Here is a 25,563-nt window from a genome sequence, read left to right on the forward strand (position 1 = left end):
CCAATGCAATAACAAGAGAGGAGAAAAAGAGAAGGGGCGTCACAGAAAAAGAGAGCGAGAGAGAGAGACGGAAGGAGGGAGATGGGGAGAAAGGGAGAGGTGGGGCACAGAGAGAGAGAGATGGAGGAAGGGAGATGGGGGAGAGAGAGAGAGAAGTGGGGTGGCACACACATGGCGACACAGAGAGAGAGAAAGAGCTGGGAAGCACAGAGAAAGGAAGATGGAGGGAGAGAGATGGGGTGAACAGAAAGAGAGAGAAAGGGCATGTCTAGACCTCCTGGCTTTCTGGGAGGGAGGGGGAGGATCTCACAATATGCTAATCACGAGATCCTCCCCCTCAGTCCACACGCAGTGTGCAACATCCCGGAGGAAGGAAGATGTCGCGGACGCCTTTTTTATTTTTATGGAGTGTGCAAGCGCTCCATCGAAAAGTGAGTGCTGTTGTTTTTTTTAAAATCCCACTCACTCCACCCCACCCCTGATGGGCACGGAGCTCCTGAAGGGCTCCGTGCCCGGTTTCCAGCTCCTTACATTTACTTGCGAGGAGCCGGGACAAACCGGGATGGCCGCCCACACCTCCCACGGTCTCGGGATCATCCCGGGACCATGGGAAAAAACGGGAAAAAAGTGTAGGGCAATATCCCGGGGAAATTCAGGGATCTTCTCTCCCTGCTCCTGGGATCCCCTGTGCGTCATGTGGACGCACAGGGACAATCCCCAGGATATCTCCCCATGTGGACATGCCCAAAGAGGGTGTTGTGCAATTCTGCCCACTTTGGGGTCTGGCTCCAACCACCATCAGATGCGTCCCACGACTGACTTGGCCTACAAAGGCAAAAAGCCCCTAGCCTTGCTTTAGGCAAATCAGAGTAGAAGACTAGGTCAAAATTACCAGGACATCCCAAACTACCACTACTGGGCCAAATGTTCCCCCCAAAAACTTCTTAGTGAGGTTTATTTATTTATCATGTTGACAATATTTATATACCGCTTCCCAGTCAAGGATTTTGGAGTGGTGAACAAATAGAAGAAAAGAATAAATTCGCATTAAAAACGACATTTTAAAAAGGTTTGGGGTGGGGTAGGGGTATTGATGGTGAAAGGAGGGTCAGAAGCCTTCCCCCTTTTCCCTTTTTGGGTGGGGGAGCGAATTTCAGGTGGAGGGCCTCTCCCCTCCATCTAGGGCTGGGGGTAAGGGAAGAGTCAGACGCACTCTCCAGCAAGCCGGCTTCTCTTTTACTGGCAGGCCACTGTTTTATCCTTTGTGCTTTGGAGCGATGCCACGTTGGTTTTGTAGCATCGTTCGCGGGGCATTCTGGGAGAATTAAAATGGCGGCCACTAGCTCAAGGGCCTGGGGGCAGCAGTGGTGAGTTTGATGCTCCCCTGCCCCTGAAATTCTCCCCTCCTTTGAACATAGCTGTAGTGCCTCAGTTTGGGATAGAGCAGGGAGGAGGAACAGCTGAGGCTGGGAGTGTTTGGGGAGGGGCCCTTCACAGGAACAGGCAGAAGCTAGCTGACTGCAATCCCTAATCACTAGGGCTGTGCACGCCCCCCCCCCCCCCGAACCAGTTCGGGTCGATCCAGACCGCCCCTGATCCGACCCAGATCCGGAGTGAGATCCGGAGCGATATTTGAATCTCCCCCTTCCCCACTTACCTACCTCCACAGCGGACAGCGGCAGCAAGTAAGTGGGGAAGGGGGGACAAAATGGGGGGGCGAATAAGCCCCCTCCCCCTCCCCTGGCTCTGCCGCCATTGCTGGCTCCCCTCCCCACTTAACTGGTTCCGAACGGCTTCTGGTCAATCTGGACCTCTCCAGATCCGCTCTGGAACCGGGCTTAGGAGGTCCGGATCGGCCTGCTCCGCTTTGAATTCAGGGATCCGTAACGGAGCGGAGCACACCCCTATTAATCACCACCATCCCAATATAAGGCAAGCCAGAGGCACTGAGCTGGTGCTGGAAGCAGTTGTTGTGTTTCGTGCTCTGCCCTCGTCGCTTGCATACCAGCTCCTCGACCTTGCCTGAATGTAAACCGACCCTCAAAAGGACTTTGATGACTCTTCGGTACGTTCCTGAACCTGGTATTTTTTTTTTTTTTCGTGGGACGAGTGCCAGCTATCCTGAGGGAAACTTCGGAGGGAACCAGCTACTAGATGGTTCGATTAGTCTTTCGCCCCTATACCCAGGTCGGACGACCGATTTGCACGTCAGGACCGCTACGGACCTCCACCAGAGTTTCCTCTGGCTTCGCCCTGCCCAGGCATAGTTCACCATCTTTCGGGTCCTAGCATGCGTGCTCACGCTCCACCTCCACGACAGGGCGGGTGAGACGGGCCGGTGGTGCGCCCTCTGCTCGGCGGCCTCAGGATCCCACCTGAACCCGGTATTGTTTGACCTGGCTTTTGACGGATACTCTTGGCATTCGACCGCGGACTGTTTACTGACGTTCCTAGACTGCTCATCTCTCAACGCTGGTGATTTACGAAAGGCGGGCATCTACGTGGCGTTTTCGCTCATCCGAACTCCCAGTGCAAGCGTCCATCCATGCTAGATGGAGGCCCTCCTATACCCATCCGTACATCTTGGGCCTCGCCTCTTCCCCTGCTGTGAGGTCCCACTAGCCAATGGCGCTTTGATTTGTTGTCTTCCTTGCAGGTTCGGCACCGTACAACCAGTATGAACACCTGCCCCCCATCAAGACCCAATTCTCCATTGAGAGCGACTCAGACATGACCGAATCCACAGGCCTGATCCAAGAATATGATGTCTTCGATCCCGGCCGACCTCGGCCCAAGATCATTTTCGTGATAGGTGAGAGGTTCAGTTAGGGGGAGCATTTGGCGGGGACGTTTGGGGTGCAGTCAGTGAGATGTACAATTCCTCTGAGGCTGGGTTAAGGGTCTAACAACGTCTGAAATTAAACGTGTCATCTCCCGCACCACTGCAGTCAATTTTAGAATATTAAAACTAAGTGTGTGGGGCCCAATTCAAACCAGGGCCACAACACGCGGGAGGGGCGGTTTAATCTTTCACCCCCTTGTTGCGGGCTTTGCAAAAATGGATGTATGTGCTGCAGTGGGGCTGAGAGAAAAAAGTGTATCGGTATTTGCAGTGGCGAGGGGCGACATTTTTCAGGATCGCCATGTGAAAGGGAAGACCTCTCTCCCTGTGTGCTGTGGACCTGATCCCATGTGCTTTGTTTTCATTAAAAACAAAACAAATCTGATGTCGCTGGAAACACGTCCCACATTGTGCTCATCAACAGGGGGCCCCTCCAGACCTGTTTCTTCTAGATCAGTGGTTCCCAAACTTTTTCAGGTCACCGCCCCCTTGGTTCCACAAACTCATGCCCAGTGCCCCCTACCCTACACTATAAAAATCATTATTCAGAATAGCGGTTTTCAACAACCCACTAAGGAAGATAATAACAATAAAATTCAAAACAGTAACAATTATTGAATATTTATTCAAAATCCAATTACGTTTTTTTAGTTGATTCAATTAAACATAATTGATGAACTTGATCCAGTGATGAATGGGAATTCATCACATTGCCGAGGGAGGGAGGGAAAAGAGAGCCAACGCCTCTGTTTTGCAGCCGGCGTGGCAGGGCACACCAAGCAGGGTATGTCTCTTTATTAGCGTTTTGGTGCTTTTGAAACATTTCAATTCACTGTTAAAAGGACTCTCCTTAAACGGTATTAATACATGTGTGGATTCTTCCCCTAGATGGCTTGGGACCAAACTACCTTCTCCCATAAAAATGTCCCTGGGTTTTAAGACCTTCTGGAGAGGCGCTGCTTGGAAAAGACCACCTCGAGCGCCACCGCCACCGCCCCCTTGCCTCTTAGCGCCCCCCTATGCAATCCCACCGCCCCCAAGGGAGTGGTACCACCCACTTTGGGAACCACTGTTCTAGATGCTTTGGACTGCAACTCCTAGAATTCCTGGTTGTTAGCCAAGCTGGCTGAGGCTGACAGGAGTTGAAGTCCAAACCACCTAGAGGGCTACAAGTTGCCCACCCCCGCTGTAAATATGGCATTCCTCCTGAGATGTCTTTCTGAATGGCAGGGGGCCCTGGGAGCGGGAAAGGGACTCAGAGCAATAGGATGGCCTTCCATTTCGGGTTCGTCTGCGTCTCCGTCGGAGAGATATTGCGCAACCAGATGATCCACCGTGCCACCAGCGACCGGAAGTGGGAACTCATTGCCAAGATCATCGCCAATGGGGAACTGGCCCCGTCGGTAAGTAACAGGGTGGCGGCTTTAAGGATTTTAGCATCTTGGGTGAGCTGCCATATTTTTCGTGTGTGTGTGTATTCACACCTCTCCCTTGAAAGTGGGAGGGCGTGTGTGGGTGCGCCCAGTGCTCCATCCCATGTTGACTTCCTACCAGGAGTTGCAAAATGAGCCTTCAAACACACACACACACACACCCAGAATAATAGTGATGGGCTGAACTCACACCGCCTGATTAGACTGATATTTAGATTTTCCGAGCCCAATGATCGCCGCAGAAAGTCGGGAAATAGTTTGGTTTATTCCAAGACAAATTCTAGCCTGGATGGAAGACGTTGCGCTCCTGTTTCTGTCGTTGGGAGTGCGGCGGAGTCCAGTTCCTTCCGCAGCTCCAAGAACCTCTGAATCTACTCCCACGTGGGAGTCAGGAAGGGAAGGGGGTTTCTTCCCCCCCTACCCCCCTCGTGAGCCTGCTTTGAGAAATGGAGGGGTGTGGGGGAGAGAGGCCCTCCATCCCATGGCCATTGTAAGACTAGCAGCAAGCGAGATAAGTGGCTGCTTGAAAGAAGGAGAGGTAAGGGGTTTGGAGGCAGGAAATAGGGAAGGCCTGCGTTCTTCTCCGGCTCCGATTAAAATCCATCAGCCAAGATCTCTTGGGGTGGGGACACAGCTCGTAATTGGCTCGAACGTTACGAGTTGCCGAAGTTGAGCTATTTCTGAGCCAGGAGTTTCAAAATCCGGCAAGTTCCCTGTTTTGAAAAAGTCCCCTCTGTCGTTCTTTCCTGTCTGTGTAGCTTAAGCCCCAAGCAAGGAACTGAGATCAATAATAATAATAATTAATAATAATTAATAATAATAATTTCTTACCCGCCTCTCCATTTTGATCGAGGCAGGGAACAACAGTAAATATAAAATGCATAAAACTGAACTGAGAACGTAAAATACATTGTTAAAACATCCTAAATACATCCTAAAAACATCCTAAAATTCCCCTGGATAGGGGGGAGGGGAGGGAAGGGGAGGGCGTCAGGGCCCAGGGTCCCCTTCCCCCTGTGACAGCCCTTCATGCCTTTCAGGAAACGGCCATTGAGGAACTGAAACAGCAGTTTATAAAGCAACAAGATGCGAAGGGGTTTGTAGTGGACGGCTTTCCCAGGGACATCAGCCAAGCCTTCACATTTGAGGAGCAGGTATGAGAGCAAGCTGGGCAGCAGGATGCTTGGCTCAGATCTTGGATTCGAATTCCCAACACCCTCAACCAGCATCTGTTTCTTTCTCGTCTCTTTCTTCCCCAATACGCATCCCAGACGTAAGCTCCTTTGCACAATGTTATATCCAGGTAGAACTGGCCAGCTCTGTGATCATTCCACTGTAGGGTCATTGCAAAGGCGGGTGGGGGTGATGGGAGTGGTAGTCCAGCACAGAGGTCCAAAATATCTGAAGGACGCCACTCTGGAGTCAGCTGGCATGTATACATTCCGTTGCAACATAACCTTATCATATGGCTTGACGTAATAAAAGAACCCCGCTCTCTAGGACTGGAGTGGGAAAGCGCTGGGCTTCTAGATGTTGTTGGACTAAAACACCCATCGTCCCTGACCATTAGCCATGCTGGCTGGGGCTGATGGAAGTTGGAGTTGCCAACACCTGGAGGGCCGTGGGTTTTCCATCCATGGTTTAGGACAACACACAGCCTGCAGGGTCCAGGCGACCGCCGCTGCCCTCATGGTGCCCCACCCGCTGTTCCCCAATTCATTAAAAAAAATGAGGAGCGACGGGGGTCTATGGAGGGTCAAAGGGTCAAAACTAGCTGGTTTGTGAGCTAAATTTGACCGCCTTGGAGCTCTGTAGTTGGTACAGAAAATTAATTTTTTTAAAAAATATTTATTTATTTATTTATTACATTTGTATACCACCCCACAGCCGAAGCTCTCTGGGCGGTTTACCAAAGTTTAAAACAGTGAACATTAAAAAGAAACGTACAAAATTTAAAAGCATAAAAAGCATAAAATACAAACAAAAACAGACAATATCCATTTAAAACAACGATTCTGGGGTCAGTTAAAGAACTCCGCATCTGCTGTTAAATGCCTGGGAGAAGAGAAAAGTCTTGACCTGGTGCCGAAAAGATAACAATGTTGGCGCCAGGCGAGCCTCGTCGGGGGGATCGTTCCATAATTGAGGGGCCACCACTGAAAAGGCCCTCTCCCTTGTTGCCATTCTCCGAGCCTCCCTCGGGGTAGGCACTCGGAGAAGGACCTTAGATCATCACTAGTATTCTATCGCAAGCTCAAGCCTGACGAACTGAGTATTGTGCTTTCACGCACCACCTGATGGGTCAGCTGATTTTGAGAGCCAATGGCTGCCCACTAAGCCCTATAAAGCCACCACCCCACCAGCTTCCGGGCTTCCGCCTTAGGCTGGGCCACTTGCAACTGGGACCAGAATGTTGCCAAAGCTCCCTGTGCATAAGAAGAGCGCTGCTGGATCTGACCCAAATCCATCGAGTCAAGTATCCTGTTTCCCACGGTGGCTCATTGGAGGCCTCTGGGAAGGCCAAAAGTGTGCTGTAGCGGCTAGAGACTTGGACTGGGAGTTGGGAGATCCGGGTTCTAGTCCCCACTCAGCCATGGAAGCTCACCGGGAGAGGAGGAGGGTTATGTACACCACCTTGAGTTCCTGGGAGGAAAAAAGGTGGGCTATAAATGCAATCAATCAAAAGCAACTGGGCCATTGGTAGCAGTGGATAGCATCCTGGGCTCATCTACAGCAAGTAGGATATTCCACTATGAAAGCGGTATATAAGAGGCAGGAGCCACACGACTGATTTATTTATTTATTTATTTATTTAATGTATTACATTTATATACTGCCCCATAGCTGAAGCTCTCTGGGCGGTTTACAGAAGTTAAAAATAGTAAACGTTAAAAGTGTACAAAATTTAAAACCATCAAAAACAACAGTATCCATTTAAAAACAACCGTTCTGGGGTCTGTTAAAAAACAAACGTAGCGTTGTTAAATGCTGTTAAATGCCTGGGAGAAGAGAAAAGCCTTGACCTGGCGCCTGAAAGATAACAGTGTTGGTGCCAGGCGAGCCGCATCGGGGAGATCATTCCACAGTCGGGGGGCCACCACCGAGAAGGCCCTCTCCCTTGTTGCCATCCTCCAAGCTTCCCTCGGAGTAGGCACTCGGAGGAGGACCTTAGATGTGGAGCGCAGTGTACTGGTAGGTTCATGTCGGGAGAGGCGTTCCATCAGGTATTGCGGTCCCAAGCCATGTAGGGCTTTATAGGTTAAAAACAGCACCTTGAATTGGGCTCGGAAACGTATAGGCAGCCAATGCAAGCGGGCCAGAATTGGTGTAATATGTTCACTCCTCTTTGTTCCAGCTGTCAATCTGGCTGCCACATTTTGCACAAGCTGCAGCTTCTGAACCGTCTTCAAAGGTTGCCCATGTAGAGGACATTGCAGTAATCAAATTTGTAACGGTATTGAAGTGCACCGACAACTGTTGGGGCCCATTGACCCATACCATATGCCGCTTCCATACTGCTATATGCTGCTTGGTGTGGCTCCTGCCTTTTATATACCGCTTTCATAGTGGAATATCCTGCTTGGTGTAGATGAGCCCTCGGTATTTGTCCTGCTTCGAGCAGTCCCATTGAAAGGAGTGGGACTTCAGTCAAAGGGCCTACCCTTAAGTAGGATGAAGATTGGAGACTCCCAATGCAGATGAGACGGCCTACCGCCACGTTGCACCTTGTGACTTTCCTCCCTCTGTTTGCAGATCGGCTCCCCGGATCTTGTGGTGTTCTTGGCGTGTTCGAGCCAACAGCTCCACCAGCGGCTAGAAAAGCGCGCGCAAGAGCAGGGGCGGCTGGATGACCGCTCCCACGCCATCGAGCGCCGGCTGGAGACCTTCAAGCTGAACGTCCCGTTGATCGTGAAATACTACCAAGAGAAGGGAGCCATCGTGAGGGTGAGGTCCTTGGGAGGTGAGGTTGGGCCTAGGGATGCTGAGGCAGAGTAAACCCCTCCAAGCCCAAGATGGCGCCCTACAGACGTGTCAGGCTACAACTCCCAGCATTCCCCAGCAAGCCGTGGAGCAAATGGAATGGAGTATTCTGGAACGTTTCGGGGGGTGGAGCAAAGCAAATAGAAATGGATATCCTAGAGTAGGGAAAATGGGATGGAATATTCTGGAATTTGCTGGGGTGGAGTGAGGGAAATGTAACATTCTGGAATATACTGGAGGTGGTGAGAGAAATGGAATGGAATATTCTGGGGCCGAGCTATGGAAATGGAATGGAATATTCTAGGATTTACAAGGAAGTGGAATGGAGGAAATGGAATGGAATATTCTGGAATATATTGGAAGTGGAGTGAGGGGAATGGAATATTCTGTAGGAGGGCCTGGCTGGCTGGCTGGAACCCTGAATAGGAACTCTCCTGTTAGAAGGTGAGTCTACACTGTATTTTTGTCCCACTTGTACCCCTGAGGAACAGATGTTGGGGACATATGATAACAGGAAGCCATCAACTTCACACCCTGCTTAGAAGCATCTGGGTGGCCGCAGGGCTAGACAAGATGGACCTCTTACGACGGCGGCCTTTCAGAACAAGCGCTGCAGGCCCTTTCTCCTTTTTAACCTGCCCAAGTTCAGGAGAGGTTTGACTACGGATTCTTCTTCGCTTTTCCCTTTCCAGTTCGACGCAGACAGGGAAGAGGATGATATATTTGCTGACATCAGCAACTGCGTCCAGCAGCGGCTGCGGCCAGAGGCAACAGACGTCCCAGGTGAGAGCACCATCCGTTGGCGTCAGGGGATGAAAGGGCTGCGGAACGGCACTACCTGGAAAACAAGTCCCGGGCCTGTCACTGCAGGGTGGGCCTCAGATGGCACCTCTTCCCTGTTCCCCGGGTTGTAGCCATGAGTGTGTGCTTTGTCCCCCTCCAAATATCCCTGGAAGGAGCTGCCCACTCAGGAACAGACAGTGTTGGAACTGGGAATACGCCACGCAACCCACAAAAACATGCAAAATTCACATACATTTAAAGCCACTATATCAGCTTTAGAAACGCTGAGCCAAAAAAAACAGACCTAGGCTCGTTACATATTGCTAAATGCCTGGGAGAAGAGAAAAGCCTTGACCTGGCATGGAAAAGATGACAATGTCGGCGCCAGGTGGGCCTCGTCAGGGAGATTGTTCCACAGTTGGGGGGGCTACCACAGAGAAGGCCCTCTCTCTTGTTGCCACCCTCCGAGCTTCCCTTGGAGTAGGCACCCGGTGGAGGACCTTAGATGTTGAACGTAGTGTTCGGGGAGGTTCATGTCAGGAAAGGCGTTCCGTCAGGTATTGTGGTCCCAAGTAAGCCGCCCAGAGAGCTTTGGCTATGGGGCGGTATATAAATGTAATCAATCAATCAATCAAGTCGTGTAATTGACTGAGTTTGCGTCCAACATTCACATTGACCACCCTTGGAAGGCTCTTCTCTCCTGTCGACGGCACAGTCTTTGTTCTCCCGTGGAACGTGTCCAGTTTTGTGTGTTTTTGGCCTAGATTCTCCACTGCCGTCTCCACTGGACAATCTGTTCAGCCCAAGCCAAGAATCTCCAAAGGAAGAGAAGACGGAGCAGGTAAGGTCACCGCAATGGCAAGGACCTGACCCGGGCTCTTGGCAAAGTCTCCTGGTTGTTGTTTTTTCCACGGCGCCTGGGTTGGATATGAGCGTCACTTCCTCTTCTCTGGGCCAAAAACAGGAACTGTGGGGGAAGGGGGCGGGAGTTCCTGGTGGGAAAACACCAGAATCAGCAGCCAGGGGTTAAAGGTTGGCATTGATCACCCATGGGTTGGCTGTCCACCCTGCCCGTTAAGCAAACACTAAAGGAGAGGAAGTATCAGATGGGATCTTGGCTGAGCGTTTGCTGGTTGTCAGGGCTTCTGTGTTCCTGAGTCCTCCAATCCTTTCCGTAGGAAATAGGCCACCTTACTCTCCCCGTCCAAGGCCCAGGTCTCATTTATTTATTTATTTATCGACAATATTTATCTACCGTTCCATATCTAAAAAAGATTCCGGAGCGGTGCATATAGGAATAAAACCTTAAAAAGGAAGAAGATTTAAAACAGCAAATTAAAATTGTTCAATTTAAATAAGAACAGTGGCTGGTCAGTTGAGGAAGGCTTCCTGGAATAGAGTTGTTTTCAAGAGGCGCCGGAAGCAGCCAGGTGTTGGCTCCTGCCTGACCTCCAGGGGCAGAGAGTTCCACAGAGAAGGGGCCACCACACTGAAGGCTCTTCTGGTGGATTCCAATTGGGCCACAGGTCTATGTGGAACCACCAGGAACATATGCCCTCCAGTGACCTCAGTGACCGGGCAGATTGATAAGGGAGAAGGCGCTCTCTCAGGTATCCTGGTCTCAAGTTGTTTAGGGCTTTGTACACTAGTACTAGAACCTTAAACCTCACCTGGTAGTCTATAGGCAGCTATTGCAGTTCCCTCAGCAGAGGAGTTACATGCTGAAAAGGGGCAACTCCAGACAGCAGCTGAGCTGTTGCGTTCTACACTACCTCCAGCTTCCGGAGCAGTCTTAAAGGGCAGCCCCATATAGAGCGCATTGCAGTAATCTAGTCTTGAGGTTACTAACACCTGTACCACTGTAGCCAAGCTATCCCTGTCCAGAAGAGGTCTTTTGAACATATGAAGCTGCTATATCTCAGACCCTTCGTCCATTTAGCCTACTACTCTCCACCCTGGATGGACGTTCTCCGGGGTCTCTGGGAGATCCTTCAAAGTCAGGAGTAGGAAACCTTTTTCCTGTCGAAGGCCACATTCCCCGAGCGCCATCTATCAAGGGCCACATAGCAGTGGGGGCAGAGCCGAGAGCGAGCGGACCACCCTCTTTTCTCTCTATTTCCCCCAAACCTATTTTGGGGATAGGGTTCAGCACCCTGGAGAGCTTCTTTAGAGTTTTGGCTGGTTCTGACTGAAACCCGGAATGGATTTCCAGCCCCGCCAAAATCGGAGCCACCAACCACCCCTGGAACAGAGTTCTGCCGATGTGGGGCCACCACTAGAAAGGCCCTCCCACTCATGCCTGCTACTCACAGGCAATTCATGTCTTTGAATCATCTTTACAGATGCCTATCGTTGCGGGGAGCGGGGGCGGGAAGGACGAACATAGAAACCAAAAGACCAGCCCAAAGCATTGGGCGCGGCAAAGATTTACACTAGAGTCGAAGCCATGTACATTTGTAGAGCAGTGGAGGGAAATCTACAGCTGCTCCTGGATGCGCAGTCCATGCGCAGCCTAGGTCTCCTTGTGGGGAGCACCCCGCCTGCCTTTGTCGGTCAGCAAGCCGGCATGTCTCCCCACAAGGAGCTCTACTTATGAGTAGGGCCGCCACCAAAGAAGAGAAAATGCTTCACCCAAAAAAGGGTCAAACGAGGACACAAGCTTGCATAAAATTTGAATGTGCTAATTCACTGGTATACATAATTACTGTAATTTAAATAGGACTATAGGAAGCTGCTTTATAGTGATCCATCTAGCCCAGTATTGTCAACACAGACTGGCAGCAGCGGCTCTCCGGGGTTTCAGGCAGGAGTCTTTATCTGTCCTACGTGGAGATGCTGGAGATCGAACCCATGACCTCCTGCATGTCAAGCCGGGGCTCTACCTCTGAGCCGTGAGCCCTTCAAAGAGAAACGCAATACCTCTCCCCGCAAGTGGGGGGCGACTGTGAGCAGCTGACCTGTGCGCTTGCTGCTGAGGCCGCTCTCCAAGTCCTAACTTGGACACGGACACACACACACACCCGCTCTCCTCTTCTCGGAGTTCTTAATCTTGAAAGCGGACTTTGAGTCCGGGCCGCCCTTCGAGGAGAGGGACGTCCTCTCTAAAGTGGGGCGCAGACCCACTTTACTCGCGAGGAGATGCCCTCGAGGTCGCTGTGCCGGGGCTTTTTCCGGCAAGCAATTTGCTATTATTTATTTAATAATAATAATAATAATAATAATAATAATAATAATAATAATAGTAATAATTTATTTCTTACCCGCCTCTCCGATTGGATCGAGGGAAAAACAATCAGCATAAAATACATAAAATACTGATTAAAAACATGGTGTACACTGTTTTAAAACATCCGAAAAGCATCCTAAAAACATCCTAAAATCTCCTAAAATTCTGCTGGATAGGCCTGTACAGTGCACGGTGCTGTACATAGTAAAAGAATGAAAGAATAGTAAAAGAATACAAACAGCAGCACCCTGCCAGGCGTACATTCTAATTTCCCAGGCTGGTTTTTCGAAGCGGGAGTGACGGGATCGATCCGTTAACAGAACGTGCTGGGACGGGGAAGGAATAATTTGTCTCTTCTTCCCCCCCCTTCCCCCCCCCATCCCAATTAATCTGGACCCTGGCTTGGAACCATCTCCAAAGGAATGCCGTCGCTCCCCCAAGCCCCTGGCGGTATGGGGAACTCTGTAGACGATGGAGGTTCCCACCTCTTTGTCTAGCGCTGCCTTGATTCCCTTTTCGGCCCGCACCTCTTGCAGTTCTTGGCTTCTTTGCTTCCCCCACCCCCAAATTTCATTGCCATGCAGCCCACATCCTCCAACAGCCGGGCGTCCTTTGCTGCCCCATCAGGCGGCCAGAATGTGCGTCTCCCTCCCCTTCTCCCAGCATGCCGTGCGCCTCTGACAGCGGTATATAGAGAGGTAAAAATAGCCCGGCGAAGCCATGCAGGGCAGCCTGTTGGCTTGGAAGAACACCCTCTGCTCCTCCAGCCCCCCTTTCCCCCCCTCCATTCCAGCACCCAGAGGTAGGTTTGAGCCTTGTTTCGGGAGACTCTTTGATCATTATTTCGATTGATAACGAATCCGATTGTGGGCAGGGTCGCTTCGGGAGAAGGAATCCAGCCGGGGACGATGCTGTAGATTCCGTTCTTCCTTTCATTCGGCGGTTGCCAGAGAAGCAAAGAGGGGGGAAAGAAATGTGTGTGTCTCTCTCCCTGTGTGTTTGGATTCAGCGACAGGATGTCATATTGTTTGCGCTCTGTGCATGTGCGCGCGTGTTTTGCAGCTGCTTCTGTGTCCGTGTCCACGCTGCTGTTGTTTCCGCAGCTGCGAACCAACGCAATTGGTACCAGCCTGGACATAATCGCTTCGCTCATTGTTATCAGCCAGACCCTGCGTGTGAGTGTTTGCAGGCCGCTCCGATGACCTTGGGCAGGCTGCTCCCAACGGGCCTCTTTTCCCTTCTTCTCCACCCCCCCCCCGAAATTTGTCCTTTTGAGAAGAGTCGTGCTGGGAGTCCTCATAGGGCCGTACCACACGGCCAGCCAGCAGGAGATGCTGCCCACCACCACCAGGAAGCATGTTTGCCTTCAACAGAGTCCATCTGGAATTCTGAACGGTTAGAAATACGGGCACGGCTGCAACCAGCTGCTCGTTTCTTGACGTATTTGAATACATTTGCATGTTGCCTGCAGGCTACCCTTGAAGTGAGGTCAGAAAGAGCCTGGCGGAAGTGGGAGGCGGTAGAGAGGGATCCTTTGCAAGGACCTCGCGGATGAACTTGAGCTGAATTCCTTTTCTTGTTGCATACCTGGGGCAGGTGGATGCAGCATCTTCTTGTTCTGGAAGTGTGGATACATTTGGTGTGGGTGTTTGCGGGTGTGAAACAGCTTCCCCGACCTGACGCCCTCCAGATGTTTAGGAGTACAATTCCCATCATGCCCAGCCAGCATGGCCCTTGGTCGGGGATGATAGGAGTTGTGGTCTGAAACATCCGGAGAGCATCCCTGTCAGCGAAGGTTGGCAAAAGGGGTGTCGCCCAATTAAAGAAATCTTAGTTGATGTATTAATTAGGGGAGCGGCCGTAGCTCAGCAGGAGAGGCCTTGATTAGTATACAGAAGACACTGGGTTCGATCCCCAGAATCAGCCAGTTAAAAAGATGAATAGGTGATGGGCAGTTGCTGCCAGTCAGTGTTGACCATGCTGGTGTAGATGGACAAGTAAACAAGCAGGGTATAACACAGCTTCTGGCGGTGTCAGGGAAAGCGGATCTGAGGGCCCGAATACATGGTTTGCTGGCAAAGGATGCCAGGTTTAAACTCTAGCATCTCCAGCGGAAGGGTTCAGGAAATATTTATTTATTTAGTTAGTTATTACATTTCTATACCGCCCAATAGCCGAAGCTCTCTGGGCGGTTCACAAAAATTACAACCATAGTAAGACAACCAACAGGTTAAAAGCACAAATACAAAAAATACTGTATAAAAAGCACAACCAGAATAAAAACCACGGAGCAAAATCGATATAAAATTAAAATACAGAGTTAAAACAGTAAAATTTAAATTTAAGTTAAAATTAAGTGTTAAAATACTGAGAGAATAAAAAGGTCTTCAGCTGGCGACGAAAAGAGTACAGTGTAGGCGCCAGGCGGACCTCTCTGGGGAGCTCGTTCCACAACCGGGGTGCCACAGCAGAGAAGGCCCTCCTTCTAGTAGCCACCTGCCTCACTTCCTTTGGCAGGGGCTCACGGAGAAGGGCCCCTGTAGATGATTTTAAGGTCCGGGCAGGTACATATGGGAGGAGCTGTTCCTTCAAATAACCTGGCCCCAAACCGTTTAGGGCTTTAAATGTCAATATCAGCACTTTGAATCGGGCCCGGACCTGGACTGGCAGCCAATGAAGCTGTAAAAGGACTGGCGTAATGTGATCTCGCCGGCCAGTCCCTGTTAGTAAACGGGCTGCCCTGTTTTGTAACAGTTGAAGTTTCCGGACCGTTTTCAAAGGCAGCCCCACGTATAACGCATTGCAGTAATCCAAACGAGAGGTTATCAGATGGGAAATAGGTGATGGGAAAGCCAGTTTTCTGTCCCGGACCCCGGAGAGGTGCCGCCAGTCAAAGGGGACAAATCTGAATATATGGACAAAATATGAATATATGGACAAAACGTATGTCTGAGAAAAATGCCGTTGTTTCAAAGGAAGAAGCAGACTTTCAGGAACGAAGGAAACTTTTTTAGCCAATTGATCTTTACCTGTTGTTGTTATTCTTATTCTTATTCTTATTCTTATTATTTATATACCGCCCCATAGCCGAAGCTCCCTGGGCGGTTTACAAAACTAATCACTTAGTTTTCAAATAAGTTTGAATTTCCTTGCTCTCCCCACCCCAAAACATTCCTTTCCTCAAAACTGTAAGCTTGTGGGGGCAGAGATTGTGTTGTTTTGTGCCTTTCGTCTCTGCACGGCGCTTAGAAAACATTAGGCACTTTATCGATGATAATTTGTTTTATTTTTTTGTTTTAAAACTTTTTTTTATAGCGCCACCTCACCACGTTCAGCCTTGTGGTGCTTTACAACAACATATAAAACAATTACCGTTAAAAACCTTCAACTTGCTTTGAAATTCAAACCACCCCTCCTCCAAACTCTTGTGTAAGTAGGAACGCCGTACACAGACGTTTGAAACGATGGACAGTGGGAGCCTAACATAGGTGTGCGCAGGGGGGGTGCCGGGAGTGCCCAGGCACACCCTAATATCTCAAGCAATAAGCACTGAATTGAGGAGGCCATTGGATCCAGAGGGGGATCCAGACACAGCGGGAACAGCCCACCAGCTGCCCTGCCGCCACGCTGAAGAACCGCTGCTTCCGAGAGAACACAGCTGCTCCTGGCAGCAGGAATGGAAATGAACCTCTCTGCTGGCAGTCACTCTGCCAGGAGTAGGGTCCTTTAAGAACATCAGAAGAGCCCTGAGGCTGGGTCAGAGCGAGGGTCCATCTAGTCCAGCACTCTGTTCACATAGTTGCCATCCAGCCATCGGCCAGGGATGAACAAGCAGGACATGGTGCAACAGCACCCTCCCGCCCATGTTCCCCAGCAACTGGCGCACACAGGCTTACTGCCTCAAATACTGGAGGTAGCACACCCCCATCAGGGCTAGTAGCCATGGATAACCTTTGCCTCCAGGAATTTACCTAACCACCTTTTAAAGCCATCCAAATGGGTGGCCGTCACTACATCTTGTGGCAGTGAGTTCCATAGTGCTGTGTGAAGAAGTCCTTCCTTTTATTTGTCCTTCCTTTATGATTGAGTAGTCAATAAATGAAAAGCCTCATGTGGCGCAGAGCGGTAAAGCGGCAGTTTCTGCAGCTGAAACTCTCCCCACGGCCTGAGTTCGATCCCAGCGGAAGCTGGTTTCAGGCAGCCGGCTCGGGTCGACTCAGCCTTCCATCCTCCCGAGGTCGGTAAAATGAGTACCCAGTTAGCTGGGGGAAAGGTAATAATGGCCGGGGAAGGCAACGGCAAACCACCCCACTATAAGGCCTGCCAAGAAAACGTCAACGAAAGCTGGCGTCCCTCCAAAAGTCAGTAATGACTCAGTGCTTGCATGAGAGGTTCCTTTCCTTTCCTTTCCTATTCAATAAATGTTTGCATTTTTTTAAAAAAAATATCGCTCAGTGCACACCCTAATGAAATATGCTGCGCACACCTATGCCGTCTAATCTCCAGTGGCAAATCGTTCCATAACTGGGGGCCCACCACCGAAAAGGCCCTGTCCCCTGCACATTCCAAATTATAGCTTCATATGCAGTTAATAAAACCTTGTAGCGCATACTGGCAGCCTCTGGAGCTCTTGAAACACCGAAGTGATAGAAGACCGCTTTGGGAGCCGCTTGGCCAACCTGGTTGCTGCTATTTTGCACAGCTTGTCGGCGCTGTATTTGCTTCAAGGGAAGCCCTGTCTACAACAGGCTGCAGTAGTCCAACCTGGAAGTAACCAGGCATGTTTTAAATGGATATTGTATTTTTTAATGCTTTTTATGGGTTTTACATTTTGTATATTTGTTTTTAATGTTCACTGTTTTTAATCTTTGTAAACCACCCAGAGAGCTTCGGCTATGGGGATGTATATAAATGTAAATAATAATAATAATAATAATAATAATAATAATAATAATAATAATAATGTAATCCATACAAACATCCAGAAAGCAGACATAATTAAAACATGCTCTATTGTCAGGAAATTCCTGAAATTTTAAAAGACAGCATGGCCTGGCAAAGCCCATCATGGCCATCTATTAAAACCACCACGAGAGAGAAAGAGATTAATAATAATAATAATAATAATAATAATAATAATAATAATGGACTTCTGTGACAAGATCAGCCTCTGATAGAAAGGAATGGACTTGGCAGAGCAGATGTAGTTGGTAAAAGCCGCTCCGGACCACAGCCCCCACCTGTGTTGACATGAAGAGGGATTCATAATAATAGCAATAAAAACTCCTGGTCGCTACTCCAAATCCATCCAGGTGCTGATTCAAGGTGTGTGAATCGTTCCGCAAGAGAGTATTTTGTCCACCTGCATCAGAGGCCGGCCGGCCGGCTCACGCTATATCAAGCGCTGGGCTCTCTTAGGAGGTGAACTTTGGGTCTTCATCCTTAATTGTGAGATACCCATTTCCTAGACTGTCATAGTAATCAAACTGTCTTGGATGGCGCGCTTTTTGGTACAGACTCTATTTTGAAGCAGATTTATGCAAATCTCTCCTCCCCTCCCTGCCCCGCTGAACATTAGGGGTTCTTGGATTCTGCGTAACCCAAATTTCAGGTTTCTCCCTGGTGTGGATTTGTTGGACTACGACTCCTATCATCCCAAGTGGCCCTCCTGACCGGGGAAGATGGGTAGTTCGGGAAGGCACCAGGTTGGGGAAGGTTTATGTAGATGTAGCCCAAGGAGGGGAAACTTCCAGCCAACAGACCTATTCATGCTCACAGAGGTTTCTCGTTTGGCATACTATATCTCCTTGGATTCCTCTAGGGGGCAGAGTTTGACCCCCTGGAGGAATTCCCCAGGTTATCTCCGACCTGTGACCAGAGATAACAGAATTCGCCTGTGCGGAAGCACCTTGGAGAGCTCCTTTAGAATTCTGACTGGTTCGGACTGAAACCCAGAGCAGATTCACCGCCCCACTGACATCGGAGCCATCAGCCACTACTGGGTGCTCTTGAGCACATGCTCAGCCCAGGAATCCACCATTGGGACCAGAACCAAACTCACAAGCCCTTTCACGCACCAATCCACTCCTCTTTCTTCCCCAGGCTGTCTTTTTCAGCCGCCTGACCTGGGGGCCAGGAGAGAAAGAAAGAGCAGCTTTTTCGTGTTTACTGTTGTTAGACCATTCGGAATCAGACGCCTCTGTTGATTCTACAACAAATCACCCAGAGTTCTACGAGTTACGTTTTGCCCATCTCTGGTGCAAGCCCTCTTTTACTATGTAAACCAGCTTGAGACCTTTGCGTTGAAAAGGGGTATATAACCGTTCCGAATGAATACATAAACCCTCTGCCTGTGAGGACTGTAGAGATTAGAGATTCTAAATGAGGGCGGCCACCCAGTTCCATACCTCTAAGTAGCTTATTTGCTTATGCAAATGTGCAGAGAAAGAGTTCTTCCATAGTGTCCTTCCTGAACGGTACTCCTCCGTTTGCAGATGGGAGGAACTGCCGGTTTGAATGTTCCTCCATCTTAAAACAAAACTCCCTAGGCATGGAAAAGTAGCTTGGCAGGGTAAAGGGTTTTTAGACTCTAGCTTTCCAGGTGCAGGGGTGCTTTTGACAAGGCGCAACATTGTAAAAAACAAACCAAAAAAAAACATCGTCCCCCAGTTGTCCACACTGGTACAAACCAGGGAGGGCTGTACCACATGCATTTTCTGCATGTATGTGTCATTTCAGCTGAGGTAATATCTGGAATCAAGCCACAAAATAGCTCCTTAATGTGCTCTCTCCTCCTTGGCCTTTCTTAAGCCAAATTTATACATGCTAAATCAAATGGTATTTACCAGGACTGTACCACTTCAGGGTTCAGACAGACCTTTATGAGCTCAGTATCCAAAGCTCTGCTCGCTGATCAACCAGGAAGTACCTGGGCCTTTTTGATGGTGGCCCCACATATTGGTTTCTAGCAAACTTATGAGCCTTTGGAAGGGTTGGAATATTTTGATGCAGCAAAGAATTCAAGCCAAGTTATGGAGCTGTCCAATTTGGACATATTGCTGCCCGCCGTGTCTGAGTGAAACCCCTGTTATGGTTCAACCCATAGCCCCTGAGGAAGGGGTCTGCACCCTCCATTCCCCTGCAAAGGGGCTGCCCCACAGCATTGGGGAGGGGTAGTCCTTCGGCCTACAAATCTCTCATGGCATCCATGTGCTGCCCCTAGTGGCTGGAGGTGCTACTGCGGGCTTCAACCATATGGGAACATTTAAATTAATTAAAATCACTTAGGGTGCAATTCTATGCAAGTTTAGACAGGAAAATGGCCCACCACTCCCAGCATTCCCCAGCCTGGGGAATGCTGGGAGTTGTAGGCCATTTTCCTGTCTAAACATGCATAGCTTTGCACCCTTTAAAAACAAGTATCTCTAAAGTGCACGCCCATTACTTTGCAAGCGGAGTTACAGGTGTCTTCATTTCACAGTCTCAGCACTATGGCAGTGACAAGGAAACAGAAAAGACAGGGACAATCCTCTCTTGGATTCTCTTTGGATTCATATATTGTTTTTAGGAGTTGGTAATCTATTTTGTATTTTTAGTGGTAATCCGCTTTCAGGGGAGATTTACGCTGAAAAGCAGGCTGTAAATCTACTGAATGAATGAATAAATGAATGAATGACAGGGGGGAGCATTTAAATATGCGATCCGTTGGTTGAACCAAACCAGTCTGTCCTGTCGCATTAGTCCAATTGTGTAAACCAGCTGTAAATTTTAGCACAGAACCTGGAGGTGGTAGTATATTTAGGTCAATGAGCAACGAATGTGTAAGTGCAGTGTTGTGTATTATGTCTCACGAGAGCTCTCTGGTCTACTCTGCCTTTTATCGCCTTGGGGGCTGAATCCTTTCCGATTTGCTAGTGTCTTTCTCGACTGAATGGAGAGCACGTTGGGTTGGTATTACTCTGTGCCTTTGGGGTTTCTCGCATCCACTACCTTTGTCTAACCATCAAGAGAGTAAATCTACATGGGGGAGGGGTTACTCCCATAATTCCTGACCATTGGTCTGATGGGAGTTGGAATTCAAAACATCTGGAGGGCTCCTGATCTGTGTGTGTCTCTGTGTGTGTGTGTGTGCGTGCTGGGCTGTGCATATCTCCTGGTACAGTCTTTTGGGATTGTGCCACTTCTGAGTGTGTGTGTGTAAAGTTAATGTTTGAATGCTTCCTCACACATCAACAATTCCCTGCGCATAGTTAGCTAGCATCTCAGGCTTCTGGCCTAGCTTTCTCACTGGCGAGTGCACCCCTCTGCATGTCTACTCGGAAGCGAATCCCACGAACTTTAATGAGATTTATTCTACATAAGAAGAGCCGTGCTGGATCAGACCATCTAGTCCAGCACTCTGTTCACACAGGGGCCAACCAGCTGTCATCCAGGAAGCCATATTCTACATAGGATTGCAACCTCCATTCTCTAAATGCAAGGGGAAGGGGATTCTTTGCAGTAAAAGAGGATGGTGCAGGCAGGGCTGTACCACATGCTTTCCCCCCCTGAGTGCTCAGGACAGCTTTAACATTTGGGGAGAACAGCCGTTACCATGCTCTGTAGTGCCTGTTCCACCCCCACCTACCCACTTGCAGCAAAGGGCTGGATGTGACCACTGTCCGGTTTTATTAAGGCTAGGCCATACTTAGAACTCCGAAGCAAGCAAAACCTCAAGGTCATCCGTCCTTATTAGGTCTGGCCGAAGGGGAGTGAAACTGGACCTCTCTCCTTTCTATGCCAGTAAGTCCAGTGAGGCGGGCCGTGAACTTTGCAAAGAGGCATGTGTCTATTTTAGGTGCCTGCCTCCTCAGCTGAACGCTCTCAGCTGTTACTCTTGGGGTGGCAAGAAGGAGGTGCGGTCAGATGTTAACCAGTGAAATAGCATCCTGAATTTATAGCCTCTGCTGTGTTCTCCCTGAGAAGTAAGCCACAATTGTTCCCATTTCACAGGTGGTGGAACTGAGGCTGAAAGGAGAAGCAATTTGCCCAATGTGAGATAACCCAGGCTTTCCCAACCTGGTGTCCTCCAGCTATTTTGAACTACAATTCCCAGGATTCCTGACCGTTGGCCATGCTGGCTGGGGCTGATGGGAATTGTGGTCCAAAATATCTGGAGGCCACCGGCTTGGTGAAGGCTGAGATAATGAATGAACTTCCTTCAAGCTCCCAAAGTAAAAAAAATGGACCACATTATCTTGTCCTTCAGAAATACTACTTGTGTATGATTAATATTAGCTATTTTAATCAGACTAGCAGCAAATCCCATGTCAGGATGGTGCTTGGGCTGCATGGAAAGCACAAAGGAACACTGCCCTGGAACCTGAGTTCACAATCCCCAGAGTTACAGCCCAGGACAGAGAGTCATCAGTTGAGGCTGAAATCCTGCATCCTTACTGGGGCTTTCTGCTTCTGGTTTCTTTCCGGGATTACAGTGGGCGCCTTTACATGGTGGACACGTGATTTGAATTGAATTGAAAACTTCCTTTCTCAGCAACATCCCATCTTTTCCATTGCACAGAGCCATCTAGCGGCTGAATTATAGCACAACACCATCATTTCATACTGCCAACATCTCTCATTAATCTTTCTTATCACTTCATCTCTGACCTTTTAAAAAGCGGAGTAAAGCTCAAAAAGTGCGGGAGACACTCCGGAGGTTGACCTGCAAACTCCCGTGAGTGACCAATCATGAGCGTGCACTAAAAGCCTTGTGTAGAAATGCTCTGAGACGGAGATTTCCAGTGACAGTGACTCTGCGGAGGAGTGTGGACCAGTTCCCAGACCTTCTCAGGCAAGCTTTGGTTCCTGCACCCTGTCCAAGAGATGCCACTACCCTTTGATTCTGAGGAATAGATCAGGGACTCTTCCAGTCAAGGGAGTATCCTTCACCCAACCCCCCAGTCCCTAAATCCTAAATAACCAGAAGAAGCTAGCAGCTAGCTCTTTAAAACAAATCAGATGTAGTGCTTGAGAACGTGGAGCTCCCAGGAGGTCTCTCCTGGCCTGGCTATAAAATCTTGCCAGTTGCTCTAAGCCAATGCTGGGATAACTTAACTTATTCAGCTGCAAGGGTGTTCTCCACAGTCCTGAATGCAGCTCTGTCCAGGGTCCTGAACCCACTCTTTCCCACCAATTTGTGCAAGTTACAGCCAAATATGTGCACACAACAGTCGGATTTGCGCAAATTGTGCAAATTCAACCATTATTTCTGCGATATGCTCGGAAATGTGCACAAATTGCAGGACCTTCTCCCCACCCCCGCCCCCCAAAAAAACCCTCCAAAAAGTTATTGGTGTTCGGGGAACAGCCCACAGCCCAGCTCACAGACACAAGATGAGTCCTACCTACACATCAAGCCCAAGAAGAAAGCGATTTCCCAGTGCCGGAGATCCCTAGGCATCACCAAACAAGGGGATGAAAGAGGACACATATTTGCATTAACTTGGCACATGTTAATTAATAGGCATAGGTGCAGAGTTGGATACAATGTACTGTGATACATTTCGCCATAGCGGACGTGACACTGCCTGGGCGATTTGTGTGCCATCTTCAAGTCCCCTTTCTGCTTTCCTTTCCTAGAGTTCTTTTTCTTTAAACTAGACTTGGACTGGACAGCCCTTCAAGTGGAGGATTGTCCTATGTAAAATAGGACCCATGGCCACCCATGGAGGCTCGTGACTCCAATAGCGCCTTTAGAGTTGTGACTGGTTCTGTGTGAAACCCAGAGAGGGGATTCACCACCCCATTGACATCGGAGTCCCAAGCCTCTACAGATGGCCACCCAATTTGAACCTGGTTTTTTTGGGGGGGATTACTTCAAATGGGGGCAGGAAAATGAATGACTTATCCGTTAGGATGGAGATGAAGATCTAAATGGAGCCAGATACTGAGAATGGCTGATTAGATGTGGCTTCTTGGAAGAGAATAAAAAGTTGGAGAAATCTCCCAGGCCCATTTCTGAGATTTATTGCTGCGTTTTTATGGCCATTTCGGGACTACAGATAGTAGCTGGTGTATCCAAAAAAGAAAAGAAAAGGCATCTTTAAAGACGCTGTGACACCACCATGGTCTACAACCATTTTCTTCTTTAATAGCCTGTTTTGGTTTTGATAAAACAAGTGATCAAGAACCAACAACATTTGTCCGTGTAAGTTGCCGACACATCAGTGGGTTGCCACCACGATAAGCAAAGCCCCGTGTTTTTGCTGTGTCAGAGTGGCGGCAGCTAATCCCAGCTAAAAAACAGGGTTTCTGGCAGCCGGGCCCACCCCCTGCCCCCTGCCCCCTGCCCCCTGCCCAGGCAGATGTTGGGCGAAGCGCAAGGCAAAATGGGCAGAGATGAAACACACACACAAATATACCAGAATACTGTAGCTTAAAGCTAGTGGGGAGAGCCAGGATGGGGTCATGGTTGGAGTGTTGGACTGGGATTTGGGAGAACCGGGTTCAAGATCTTACTGCCAGTACCTACGTCTTAGGAGAGGCGTTTCAAGCTTTTAGAAAGGGGGCGAGGAGGACGGCATGAAAACAGGTGACCAGTCAGGGATCACCATCCACCTGGCCGTGCCTCTGCCGTGATTTCAGAGCGAGGATGGACAGCAGATGCACCGTACTCACCTTGCTGTGGAAAAAAAACTCAGGGTAAGTCCCCGGCTTTTTTGCTTCGCAGCTTCTCAGGAAAGCCCCGCGATGGCTGTGAGGTGGCTGCTGCATTGGAGAATCGACGCAGCACCACTGTGCAGCCACCCGCGAGCTTTCTGGGCGAATCGACAGGCCCCTGGTGATGGATTCACCCCAAGAGCCAACACAGGTAAAGATCGTAGGCAGCCAAGTTGCTCCATTAGAAGAAGAAAAAGATCTCAAAAAAGGCATAGACCCCCATTCAGAAGACACCTTAAACCATGGCTTTAACCACAGAGGTTAAGCCAGAAAGCCAGGCTGTGTTCAGAAGACACCTTAAACCATGGCTTTAACCCTGGAGGTTAAGCCAGACTGTGTTCAGAAGACACCTTAAACCATGGCTTTAACCATGGAGGTTAAGCCAGAAAGCCAGGCTGTGTTCAGAAGACACCTTAAACCATGGCTTTAACCATGGTGGTTAAGCCAGAAAGCCAGACTGTGTTCAGAAGACACCTTAAACCATGGCTTTCACCACAGTGGTTAAGCCAGAAAGCCAGGCTGTGTTCAGAAGACACCTTAAACCATGGCTTTAACCATGGAGGTTAAGCCAGAAAGCCAGGCTGTGTTCAGAAGACACCTTAAACCATGGCTTTAACCATGGTGGTTAAGCCAGAAAGCCAGGCTGTGTTCAGAAGTCACCTTAAACCATGGCTTTCACCATAGTGGTTAAGCCAGAAAGCCAGGCTGTGTTCAGAAGACACCTTAAACCATGGCTTTAACCACGGAGGTTAAACCAGAAAGGCAGGCTGTGTTCAGAAGACACCTTAAACCACGGCTTTAACCATGGTGAATAAAGCAAAAATCCTTATTCACTGTGGTTAAAGCCCTGGTTTAAGGTGTCTTCTGAACACAGCCTGCCTTTCTGGTTTAACCACCGTGGTTAAAGCCATGGTTTAAGGTGTCTTCTGAACAGGCCCATAGTATAGTTACATCCACCATTAGTTTTACCATCTGAAGCAGGGGTGGAGAAACGCTTTCAGCCCAGGGAGGGGCAGTTGATTTCAGAGAAGCTCTGATTGTCTGCCTCCCAGTAGTCGGCAGAGTCCAAGGCAAAATGGGCAGGGCTGAAACACACACATAAATATACCAGAATACTGTAGCTTAAAGCTAGTGGGGAGAACCAGGATGGGGTCATGGTTGGAGTGTTGGACTGGGATTTGGGAGAACCAGGTTCAAGATCTTACTGCCAGTACCTACGTCTTAGGAGAGATGTTTCAAGCTTTTAGAAAGGGGCGAGGAGGACGGCAAGAAAACTGGAAAACCACAAAACAATGGTGGGTGGAGCCAGGGGAAGTGGGTGGAGCATTCTGGGGAATGCTGGAGGGCTGGATTTGGCCTGAAGTTCGCTAGCCAGATCTAAAGGTGGGAGCATTAAATCATTACGTCCAAATTCTGTGTAACTGCATCGCTGAATGGTGCTTTTGCATCTGTCTGCCTGGATTTATTTATTATTTACTTATTTATTAAAATGTTTGCATCTCTTCTTGAGATCCAAGCTGTGTCATTCGCTTGTTCAAGTAATGCTGCTAGTCGTCATGGCCGCAGCTTAGAAATCCGTGCACGACGGCGTGAGCTGA

General features: G+C 49.2%; 3 protein-coding genes across 3 annotated transcripts in view; all 3 read left to right on the plus strand.

The window, feature by feature from the left end:
* Positions 1-2,649: 2,649 nt before the first annotated feature.
* On the plus strand, positions 2,650-18,149 carry LOC134411244 (adenylate kinase isoenzyme 5-like; the record flags this gene model as incomplete). Its single annotated transcript, XM_063144960.1, has 10 exons — positions 2,650-2,812; positions 4,073-4,245; positions 5,316-5,429; positions 8,029-8,220; positions 8,949-9,039; positions 9,804-9,880; positions 12,802-12,903; positions 13,059-13,067; positions 13,369-13,440; positions 18,087-18,149. Coding segments are annotated over 10 exons (1,056 nt in total), but the record flags the coding sequence as incomplete, so codon positions are not given.
* Positions 4,195-25,563, plus strand: part of PTRH1 (peptidyl-tRNA hydrolase 1 homolog) — a 295,083-nt gene continuing 273,714 nt past the window's right edge. The window contains exon 1 of the mRNA XM_063144586.1: positions 4,195-4,200. The gene's annotated coding sequence lies outside the window, so the exon portion shown is untranslated. The remainder of the gene's footprint in view (positions 4,201-25,563) is intronic.
* The window catches only part of AK1 (adenylate kinase 1), a 32,682-nt gene continuing 20,089 nt past the window's right edge, over positions 12,971-25,563 (plus strand). Inside the window, exon 1 of the mRNA XM_063144587.1 lies at positions 12,971-13,067. The gene's annotated coding sequence lies outside the window, so the exon portion shown is untranslated. The remainder of the gene's footprint in view (positions 13,068-25,563) is intronic.

This window comes from Elgaria multicarinata, chromosome 19 (genome assembly GCF_023053635.1).
Source record: "Elgaria multicarinata webbii isolate HBS135686 ecotype San Diego chromosome 19, rElgMul1.1.pri, whole genome shotgun sequence".
Taxonomy (NCBI): domain Eukaryota; kingdom Metazoa; phylum Chordata; class Lepidosauria; order Squamata; family Anguidae; genus Elgaria; species Elgaria multicarinata.